The sequence below is a fragment of the Drosophila rhopaloa genome, unplaced genomic scaffold (assembly GCF_018152115.1).
Source record: "Drosophila rhopaloa isolate 14029-0021.01 unplaced genomic scaffold, ASM1815211v1 contig_178, whole genome shotgun sequence".
Classification (NCBI taxonomy): Eukaryota; Metazoa; Arthropoda; class Insecta; order Diptera; family Drosophilidae; genus Drosophila; species Drosophila rhopaloa.
The window spans coordinates 1,531,451-1,543,203 of NW_025335059.1; the positions used below are offsets into that span (position 1 = coordinate 1,531,451).

At 40.8% G+C, this 11,753-nt stretch overlaps 1 protein-coding gene across 1 annotated transcript; it reads left to right on the plus strand.

The window, feature by feature from the left end:
- Window positions 1-8,291: 8,291 nt before the first annotated feature.
- Window positions 8,292-9,967, plus strand: LOC108045890 (transcription factor SPT20 homolog). Its single transcript, XM_017125355.2, has 2 exons — window positions 8,292-9,135; window positions 9,235-9,967. The coding sequence occupies exons 1-2, from the start codon at window positions 8,342-8,344 to the stop codon at window positions 9,911-9,913; spliced, it is 1,473 nt and encodes a 490-aa protein (XP_016980844.1). The 5' UTR covers window positions 8,292-8,341; the 3' UTR covers window positions 9,914-9,967.
- Window positions 9,968-11,753: the final 1,786 nt, after the last annotated feature.

Here is an 11,753-nt window from a genome sequence, read left to right on the forward strand (position 1 = left end):
ACTAAAATCATAATCATTACTATTAGTTCCTATCTATGGTGTAAGAATTTTCGATTTAAATGGTCGTTGGTAAAGGTAAAGGTTTCACTGAAATTCTAATTATAAAATTATAAATATGTTAAAAATTGTTACAAGTTATATATCAATCGAAATTTTTATATTTTTCAGAAGTTTTCTAATAGTTAAATCTGTTATAAGAAATGCACAGATTTAACAACACTGCGTATACGTGATAAATTCTTTGTATAACTTTTGGAATAACAGGTCAGAGTTGCTAAATCGGCACTTAATCAGTTTATTCTACACTGGTAAACGAACAAAATTTGAATAATTCGAAAATATTTCAGAGAATTCTAAGTTTTGAGCCCCAAAATACTACCTCATTCACCTTTAAACATACACCAAGGGTCCACTTTAATTTAAAACTCAACCCCAAACCACTGGGCAGCTCATTAAATTTTTAAATTTCATCCAGAAATCCGGGTAAGAAGCTGAAATCATCAACTCTCAATGAATTGCAAACGGCGAGACCACAAAGCAATTTACACAAGCGAATGCAGTGGAGGCCATAAATTAAAGGCAAATGGTGGAAATGGCGTTGGGTAGAGAGGGGAAGGCGTGCCGTTTCTCACATTCAAATTTCCAGCATCCAAACAAATCCGGGCTGAATGGTGGTTGCTGGTCCATGAAAGCAGAGCCAAAAATATAAAAACAGTTAAGAGAAAAAAGGCCAAAAAAAAGAAGGAGCGAAAAAAAAAACCAACTGGCTACAAGGGTTAACATGAATGACCGGTTGCCGGCAAGGCAACCGCAACAATTTCTACAGCCAAGCGCAACTTAATTTCAAAATAAATAAATAAATAAAATGCGCAGAATTACTTTTGGCTTTTGTATTATTATTTTTAGATCCGTTGTCAGCGAATGAATGCGACTTTCAATGCATCAAAAACAGGCAGCTGCAGCGGACAGTCAGAGATTTCTCATAGATTTTGCCGTAGTAGCTTGGCAAATATCATTAGATAACGATATAACTACGACTTTCCTGGGCTGGGCTCACACAAATAATCCCATTTATGTACTTATTGCCGCCACACATCCGGTCAACAAGTTGTTGTGTCTGCTCCAGGATTCCAAAGGCAGTCGTGTTCGGTGCGTCCTGTCTTTTGTCATCGCCACACAAATACAGCGGCGTGGGCGAGAGAGAGAAGGCATACGGACAGGACATGGCATCCCAGCTATGTGTCATTGAAATTCAATAAGGACAATTCCCCCACGCAGCAGGCGGTGCGAGCCAAGGGGCGTGGCTGGGCTGTGGGCTAACATTGCTGGCCAATAACTTCTGCTTCATTTTCTCAATGCGCACACACTTGAAAAAAATTATTAAATGAATGATTTAAATTGATACTTTGAACATGTTACTTAAAATAAATATTACTAGTATGTGAAAGCAGCGAGCTTACTCCTGCATTATGTGTAAAATTTAATTAATTTTATTAATAATCCTTTCTATCGATTTTTTTTAAAGCATAATTCTTGACCTATAATTCCCAAGTTCTATTCCCAGACTGATTTATATAACAATGTATTTTTGAACCTTTGTTGTCCATTTTTTTCTTTGAGTGTACAAGAGTCGTGGCTTGGTTTCTGGCCTTGGTTTCATCCAAGGACCAAACCCAGATGACTTTCCTTTCTGAGAAATTGATTTCCGCTTATGGCACTTTGCCTTTGCTTACATGTTGCTCGAAACCAACACAATGAATATTTATGTGTCACTCTCTCTGTCTCCTTCTATCCGGTTCGCTGTCCTTGTCATCGACATGTAAACTCAGATTATGTTAATGACTTCATTAAATCATCCTGGGGTCGGACTTTCCGACATATAGACATCTTCCAATTAATTATGTTTACTTAATTAAATTCCAGTCCTGTCCTTTGCCATCTTATCGCCCTTTTTGAAAAGCTTCACACAAATACTAATAGTTTTTGCTGTGGCAGCAAAGGTGCATAAATGTTTCCTTTTTGGCTGGCAGTTTTCTCAAGTTGTTAATTGCTCATAATTAGACGCGGCGTACGCGGTGTCCTGAAACAAAAATGCTTTCAGCCAAGCCCCAACTTCCTGCCAAGCTAATTAAAGGACTCGCGCAGCAGTTAATGCGCTTTTAAAGGCATTCTCTGTGTGGCCCAGCTACAATAAAACTAATTGAAAAGAAAGTTGCTGAAAACCTAATTGGCACGCCAAAAAGGGGAATATCTTAATCTTAATTGCCGCTCGAAATGCGGCAGGAAACTTGCATTTCGCGTTGACACACACGGCGTATGCGCAATGAAGATACCTATCTATAAGTATTACTCAACGCTAGTGCCAATCACATTAGCGTTTAATTGTCCTACAATGGCTGACCACAGCAATCCGGAGCCATGCAAATTAACTTCAAATATGTCGGAACTGTGGTTCACAAGTGCACGACTTGAGTTATGAACAAATTATTGTGTACTTAGCACAGCAAACCACAAGATGGGAGGATACTTAGCTCCAGGAAGTACGATGGAATGTAACATCCGGAAAATGGAACCTCCTGTGCATAATTCACTCTTTTGACCCACTGTGCCCATGTGCACATGCGGTTAGTGATTGAGTTGCTCGTTTTTGCAACTGATTTATTGGCCACCGCAGAAAATGCGCTCAATATTATATTGAAACGTGCCAAATTGAATGCAATCGGAGGCCGAAAAATCCCCTTTTCCAAAAAACAAAAGCACATCGAGACTGCAATTCGAAAAGCATGTCTAATTTTATACAGCAATCACTCAGCCGCATGTATTTTTCCGCCATCCATCCCGTTTTCATTTGGACATCGATCGACCCACCAGCACATCCCACATGCACACCGTTCTTGAATAAATCGTGGTGTTGAGTGTGCGAAAACTGAAATTGCACTTCATTAAATAACCATCAAAACAACTCAATAAAATACTAAATTTTTGCAGTGAGCACGAAACGAACTGCGGCCACTCAGTCTGGGTCATGTGTGTGCGATATACAAACTATAACCAGAAAAAAAACAAAAAACAAATGGTCTAAACTTTTTCAATTTAACTACGATTACATTGCGCGGTTCCAGGCCACACACAAACATATTTGGTTAAATTCTCGGAGGCTGCACAAGTAAATTCCGGCTGAGTGATGTGGCATCCATTAAGGCCGAAGCGTTTCCAACTCAAATGCAGACTAATTTAATCAAATGCAGTCCATCAATGCCCCATGCATTTGGTGGGCAAGCTTCAGGATGGCTAAAAGCTGCTCTATATCAGTAGCAAAGTAAAAAGAATGCTCCTGACGTGCCAGATATGTCCATTTTCGTTAGGATTGTCGTCGGATGCCAATAATCTGAATGGATTAATGTCACTGTAACTAGTCAAGAGGAGGAAAGAACTTGAGAGAACCTGAAAAAAACGTATGCAAATGCAGTAGTATTTATGGAATCCGTATGACCGATATAAAAGTAAATTCATTAAATTTGATGGCTTGTGTAAGCGATATAAACCGAATTGAATTTGACATACATTACAAAATACAATTTTGCAGAAAAAAAAATCCTCTCTTATTGTGTTTTTATACACATAATAATATATTTTTCTAATTAATAAGAAATGAAATAAAATGCATCAAGACAATAGCGAATTTTTTTTCTAGGAAAAAACCGCCAATCGATTAAGCCCACAATTTTACTTTGATGTCGAATTCTATTTGTGCACGAGCCGTGACCTCAAGGAAAATCCCACTTGAGAGCGAAATTCATTAATAATTCGGCAAACGTTAAAGACATAAGGTCAGTCCTGCGTCATAAATGAAAGACAAACAACGGGAGGAAAAGTTGGAATGAAAGGCGAAAGGACATTCCGACTTGTGGCTTTTGTTTCGCCAACTTTTGGCATTGTTTTGCGGCATTCTTTCCAGCAATATGCAGCAATTATTAAGATTAATACTCCTAATATGATGAGCGTCGGCCACAAGAGCGTGACCAAGATGTGTGAGGCCGAGCTGATGTGTTTTTAATGAGTTGAAGGAGCAGCGGAAGCAACAGCAATTAAGGCACATTAATTAATATTAAATATTTCAATGGCAATTAAATGAAATAATTCCTAGAATGGCCTTCCAACAGCCGCAAAAGCCGCAAAGAGAAGATGGAAAACTTTTCGGCCAGCCAAGAAAATGAAAATTTCATTAGCCGCAAAGACCAAATGGATTTTGCCCGCCATCCAATTGCCATTCAAATTTCGAGTGAAAAGTTTTCAACTTAGTCCAAACAGGACACATGTTACAAAATTAGCAAATAAATTTCAAGTAAGACCGAACTTGCCGCCCCGCATTCCAAATGCAAATGAAATGCACGCAATTGTTGATCGGGGGCGAAAAGGGGAATTTATTTAGCTGAACTGAAACGAAACGAAACGAACCGAAACCCGCGTTGCATTTCTTATGACCGAGGGCAGGAAAATATTTTCCAAGGCATTTCAATTTGGCCCCGCAATACGCGTAATTGAAATTTGCATTTGTGTGGAACGTAGGCGAAAACAAAACCCAACAGAAAATCAAATGAAATAGGAGATGGTGGCCAAGACAAGCAAAAGGAAAAGAGCAAGGAACTCCTCCGTCCTGAAGAAAGACCAATTAAGAGCCGCGGCGTGGAATTTTTATTGCGGTTTGCAAATTTTCAACAGGCCAGCGCAGGAATCTAGCAAAGAGGCCTCACACGCCGTTTGGCCAGAAGGGAAGGTAATGAAAAATTGCTTTTTTCGCTTTTTCCTCTTCTCTACATCACTTGGTCACTTTTCAGCACATTAGGCCTGTTAATATTTATTTAAAAGCTAGCGGCCAAGGACCTGCCAGCGCTGACATTCAAGTCAATCAAAAAGTTTACACAAAACGCGAGGCTGTGTCCTCGGTCACCTGAGTCAACAACTCGACCTGTCTCCTCCATTGAAACAAGGCAATGAAATGCCAGTTACTTTTGCCAAGGAATTCCAAAAAAGTTGCTTGAACCAGTAAATAAGTAGGGGGGCAAACACTGAACAAAAAGTGAAGGATATGGATAATATTTTAAACTTTGCCACAGTTCAAAGAACTTATGCAAATTTTAAACTCATTGGTAGGTACTTAATTTAATATTTAATAATGATTTGTATATGTGCGCTAAGAAATCTCCAACTGAGTTTTGGCTCAATTCTCTTCTAATAAACTACAAAAAGAATCAAATGTTTTTACCCAAAAAATTTATGCTCTGCAATGAAAAAATCCTTTACCTATATTATTATTACGTTTTTCATACACTCGTATGCAAATATTTACTTCTTCATAAAACAGTAGTAAATAAAAGGGTCGAAAATGCAATTTAAAATTATAAATTCTAATTTAAAGAATTTAATCAAGAATAAGAATTTGTCCTGTGCTAAAAAAAATTGCCTCAAAAACTTTGAACCCACACTCTGCCACCTTTGGACCGCAAATTGTTTTAAACCAAGCATTGAACAAAAAACACAAGAAGCAACACAAACAGGCGGCACATTTCCAGGAATAAAGCCAGAGGACATTGAGGAATGGAAGGACGGGAGAAAAGACGTCAGTTCGCATTAGACCCTCAACTATAGCCAAGGCCAAGTTTTGGGCCGAATCTGTGGACCAGCAATGGACTACGGCCACCGCATCGACGGCCTAAAGGCAATGGAACCGTAAATTCTATTGCATGACTTGATTAAATTCGCATGCAACGCTGACCGGGCAGACCCCTCTGTCGACCCAGGACCGCCCAGAAAACCCCTAGACCCCCGATCCCCCGATTACCCCCACCACCATCGCAACTGGTCAAACAAAAGCCAGCGACGTTGCCAACTATGCCATAGCCGGAATTTCTTGGCTATTTGCAAGCTGCCTTGGCTCATGGCTCATGGCTTCTGTTTTTGCTTGTGGATTTTACCCTGCCTTCGACCGTTTCCTCATTTTAACGTTTTAACGTGACTTAATGAAGTTTCAGTGTCACAGCAAAAGCTGCTGCTTCTCCGCCTGTTAATTTTATGATGGATTTTATGCAGAGCGCCAAAGGAAACTTTGAACTTTAATAAGTATGTGTATGCAAGCATTTAACTTTGCCATCGCTTCGTAGATTTTGTTCTCCCATTTTTTTTTTTGTGCTCTATATTTTGACCACCCCATCGAGCCATGTTAAGCTGGCTGGCTAGCTGGCTGGCTTCTTTTCTATGGGAGCTTTGCTAAAATATGCTTCACAAGACTTGAAAGCATTTGAAGTAATGAAAACGAAGCGAAAAAAATTGCATCCAACAAGTAACCACGCTCACACCCAAGCCCACACACACACACACATATTCGAAAAGTGGTTTCCTGGGGAGGGGGGGTGCTGTTACTATACACCCAAACTGCGCAAAATTTAACGAAGCTTAACCTCATTCAATGTGAAAATACACTTTACGTGTACTTTGCGCTGTCATTTCGGGCGCAACTCGAGCAGCAATTGTGCAAATACTTTGTGCCGAAAGTGCGGTGACGGGGGGCGCTGATGTTGGTCCTGGTACTGGTGGTGGTGAAAGGGGGCGTGGCCGAGGTAGGTGTATGTATAGGTGGCTTTGCCAACCTGGTGAACTTTTCAAACTTAAACGCAGAGCAGAATGATGAATGATCCAAAGATGCTCGGCTAGCAAACCTTAGAACTCACTTTATCTCCGTGTTTCGCCCACTTTCTCTTTGCTGGTAAGGAAATATTTGATTTCCAACTTGAGACAACTACTATACAGAGAAAAAAAATGCCAACCACATTGGTCGTCTCTTAAAAGGCTCGCCAAATTAACGAATTTAATTTAAGACTTAAACTTTTTTTGAAATTCCAATTTTAAATTTCCATTAACAAAAGAATTGGATAAATAACCATACATTGAAATTGGATAAATAACCATACATTGAAATTGGTTATATCTACTTAAAGTAATATTCTCCAATCAAATTAAAATCAAAATGTAATTATTATTTTACCAAATGAAAATCTATCATCATTTGAGCTGAATCAAACACAATATTTATATTACCTTAAAACTGTGTGTCTTTTTATTGAACACTTGTTTCTTTAGTGCATGCTAAAATAGCGGAAAATCTTATTTTCTCAAAGGTTGTTTAAAATTGAATCACTTCCCCTCGAAGGCGTATTGTCAGATTCAGTAAGTGACTCTGTGTGTGAGTAGGGGGGGCGTGGCAGGTAAATTATGCAAGAACATCAATAGCAAATGTCGTCGACTGCATCCAATTGAAAACTGAAAGTGCAGCAACCTGAGATCCGTACCGAGTTTCATATGACCACGAATCCCCGGCGATTCCACTTGGCAAAGACCGCACCGCAAGCACATGAAACGCGCGTCACCGAGCGTCACCATTTGTGCAATCAAACATCGAAATGGACGCGACATTGACCGCAAACTTCCACAGTGTGAAATCCGATGCGGCTGGGAGCCAACCGGCGCATAGTGACGCAAAGCGGAGGAAAATCTATTAAAAATTGCATTCAAATGTAAGATCTTTTCATTTAAACTAAATCTATTCTCTAAATCCAATCCTTGTCTAGAAAATACGACATTCATTCACTAGTTTTATTGATGTACCCAAACTTATAAACTTAAACAAGAAACGTATAAACTTGTACTTACACTATATCAATGAAATAACTATTAAGTTAAAGTGAGTATAAGACTTAAACTTTAAATAGACGTACATCTCTGTTTAAAACCTTTTTTAAGCTTACAAAGAAGATTTATTTATTTTTCACTTAATTTAGGTCTATGTTATTTCTTGACGACTTTAATTGCTGTTTATATTGTTCTAAGCCATTTACAACATAGCCATATTTATGATGAACTAATAAAGTTTGGTTATTTTTGATATGTTGGATGTCTCAGATTAGATACAAATATCTTTCCCACTGTAACCACTGTCCAATAAGTCGGCCCTGCAATTGCGGTGACTGCGGATTTTGGATTGCGGACAGCGGATCGCTTCACTTGCATCTGAAAGGGACAATCTGGGCAGCTGGGCCGCCAAGTGAAAGTGAGGGCCTCCACTTACACAATCCCGAGCTGAGAGCCAATGAACTTGAAGTGCCGACCGACCAAAGATCCAATTACAAGTAGTGCGGGCCCTAGCCATTTGAAGGGTGTGTTATAAAAACGCCAACGCGATGTCACAAATTTGCATTTCAAAGCGGAGCAACACCCACGCCAGCTGCATCCAAACACGCACTCCGCTCCAGGAATAGGACACAACAGCCAGGACACCCACGCCGTTATGAGGCCGCCGAATTCTGGCCAGGTCCATGGTCGACATGCCAACGGTTCATTAATGATCTATGCATTAGTTTGGCTCTCGTTGGCCATGACAATGGAGGCCATAGAAGCCCCACTGCCTTTGTCGCTGGCGGAGTTTCCTATTCTGCCGTTCGAACATGGCAAACACCATTACCAGCAGGAAACGAGTGCGGCGGAATCGCTGTCGGGATTAACAGGATATACGCGAAATTATTATGGCCCCACTGACACTGCAACGGCCGATGACTTGGCAACATATGGAAATTATGCTCACAAGCTCCTGGCCGCCACCCACCACAATCCACATCCCCTGGCCGCCACCTCCTCCTCCTCCCTGGGCACCACGGCCAATGGCTTTGTGCCCTTCTACTTCGGCGGCACCAAACTGCACTCGCAATTCACCGAGGATGAGGAGCCGCGTCGCGACCCATCGGCAAATATCGATTTTGTCATTAATACGGCAAATTATGAGCCAAATTCCAATTCCGGTGGCTATGAGGAGGAGTCCCGGCACAGGGAGCCCTACGAAAGCTATGCATATCGGTCGCGGGTGCCGTTTCCCACGTCGCCACCCAGTCATTACCATTTCGAACAAATTTCCAATTATCGCGAGAAGGGGCCACAGGAGCAACAGGATCAGCAGAAGGACAAATCCAGTGTCTATGCGCGGCTCAAAGAGCTCCAAACATTGGCTAACCCTGTGAAGCGTCAGCAGGAGGCATCCTTATCGAGTCATCACCAAAATCAGGATCTACAACAGCAACAGCAATTGGAGCAACTGGAACAGGGACAACATCAGCATTTGGAGTCAAGACAACTGCAACATCACCAATCGGAAAGTAGGCAGCTGCAACAACTGCAACTGGAGGCAAGACAACTGCAACATCAGCAATTGGAACCAAGACAGCTGCAACAACATCAACTGGAGGCAAGACAGCTCCAACATCAGCAACTGGAGGCAAGACATCTGCAACATCTGCAACAGAAGCATCCAAATTCCCATGATCAACGACAGCAACAACGACTTGGAGTTGCCCAGGATCAGCAACTGTTGTACTCCCACAAGGACAGCCAGACTGCCGATCTGCCGGCCATAACCACCAGCGTTCGCCATACTCCAGAGAGCAGCAAAGCCATTGCCGGATTTCCGCTGGCCAAGCACATCGAAATCACGAAGAATGTGCCCGTCACCCACTACCAGAAACAGCATGTTCCCTACAAGCAGACTGTCCAGATGCAAGTGCCCCGCACGGTGATTGCTGCCATACCGAAACCGTTGCCCATTAAAATACCCGTGGCCCAAACTGTGGCAGTTCCTCAGCTGCAGGAGGTGAAGATTCCCATCGAGCGGGTGAAACCAGTGCCCGTGGAGCGACCCATTCCATTTGTGGTGGAGCGCAGGGTGCCGTACCGAGTGGAGAAGCCGGTCGTCTCGCCAGTATATTATCCGTATCCGGTCAAAGTGCCAGTGGTGCGCACGGTGGTGCACAAGCAGCGACCCCACTACGTGGCACCCGGCTGGAGTGCCACCGGCAATCATCTGCTGGGCTGAGTTCGGCAGCTCGCTTAACTTCTACTATATATGCATATGATGTTAAGTTCCAAATAATAAAAACTTAATCTGGTTTTCAAGCGCCACTCAAACTTTTTATACCCTCCTTCGAAAGGATGTACCACTTTTACTATAAGTATAAAATATTGTATAAATGGTAATGTTTAATTGTATCGTGTTGTTCTAATTCAATTTTAATCAATGAGTTCTTATCAGTAAACCTATAAAAAATAATGATCAATAAGAATTCAAATTCTTAAAGAAAGTTCTTTTAATCCCAACAAATAAAAGACTTAGAAAACATTGCATACGAATAATAAAAAACTAAATAGATATACCTTATTATGTTTAATAGCTTTAAGATGTTTAATATTTTGGCAATCCTTACACAGATACAATTTATTTATTGATTTATAAAATGGTTAATTAAAATATTTCTAATAATAATATATATTTTTTCTCAGATGCTAGAGTATTTCACGTTTAGCTTAGCCCTTTGTATTTTTGCTGTTGACCTCAGGGTAGCCGGGCCAAAGTAATGGCAATTAGTGCTGTGGAGCAAAGAAAAGTAAAAAGACAGCAGCTGCAGAGCAGCTTCAAGGCTTCCAGCTCCTAGATCGCAGCTCCCAGCAAAACAAAACAAGACATCCCGAGTCGAAGTTGAAGTCGGAGTCAGAAGGCGGGTCCCAAATGAAGAAAAGTAGCCGAGTAAAACTTTTTAATTGAGCTAAAATCCAACAAATGCGGCTAATAAATATGTATTGAAGTGCGATGGGTGGAAAGCGGACTCTGCTGCAATGCAAAAGTGGTGAAAGTGCAAGAAAATGCAGCGGCTAATTGCCAAATGTAACTCCGGCAGCAACAACTTTTAGCAGCAACAGCAGCAGAAAGCAGCAGGAGTAGCAACAATGACGCACAAATAAACGCGACGTTCAACTTCAGCGAGGCGTTAACGAAACAGCAACAAAATTAGCCAAAAAGTAAAGTTCCGAAAGGGGAAAGGGTCGCGAAAAGTCGAACCAGTAGTTTCTGGTGGAAAGTGCTGCAAGTTATTGCCGGCTAATGAAATTAACTCTAATTGGCGTGGAAGCCGTTCGACTTCATTTTTGAAGGCGAAATGAGGAACTCATTTACACCACACTCGATTACTCTGGAATTTAAGTAATAATTGTAGGAAAAATTGTACAACTAAATTTAAGAACTAAATTATTGATTTATAAACTGTTACCCGAAACAAAAAACATTATACTGAAATAGTAAGTAATGCAAAAAAATTTTGAAATTATTTTGCCTTTTTCCATTTATTTTAAAATAAGGTTATGTAAAGTTTAAAAAAGAACTTAAAGACTAATGCAACTTTGAGATGTTCAATATCAGAAGCTTAAAATTATTATTTTATTTTCATTTTATTTTATTTCACAGTGTAGTGAAATTTATTAATTTAATTTACCGCTGGCCACATTATTAGCATTTATATGCCACATACCTATGTACCAGTAAACCGCAAAGCGATGAAAAACCAACTTAAAATCAAATATAATAAGCATGCGTGCAATTCAACGCTTGTCTGCGATTGCACATCTACATGAATGTAAATAGTAAATTGCGCTTGCAGCGGGATAAATACGCATAAATTCATAATTGCACTGCCCACATTAACCGCTTCGTTAGGAATTTTGCTCATCTGACCACTGGTCACCACAGCCAGCGGCAATGGGTCCTTGCCAAAAGAGCCCAAATCCAGCAGCCCACTTCGCAGGCCAATGACAAAAGCCACAACACGCAATGAACATGGCTCCGGTCAGATATTTGACCGCGAATCTGCTGATGAGACTCCCAC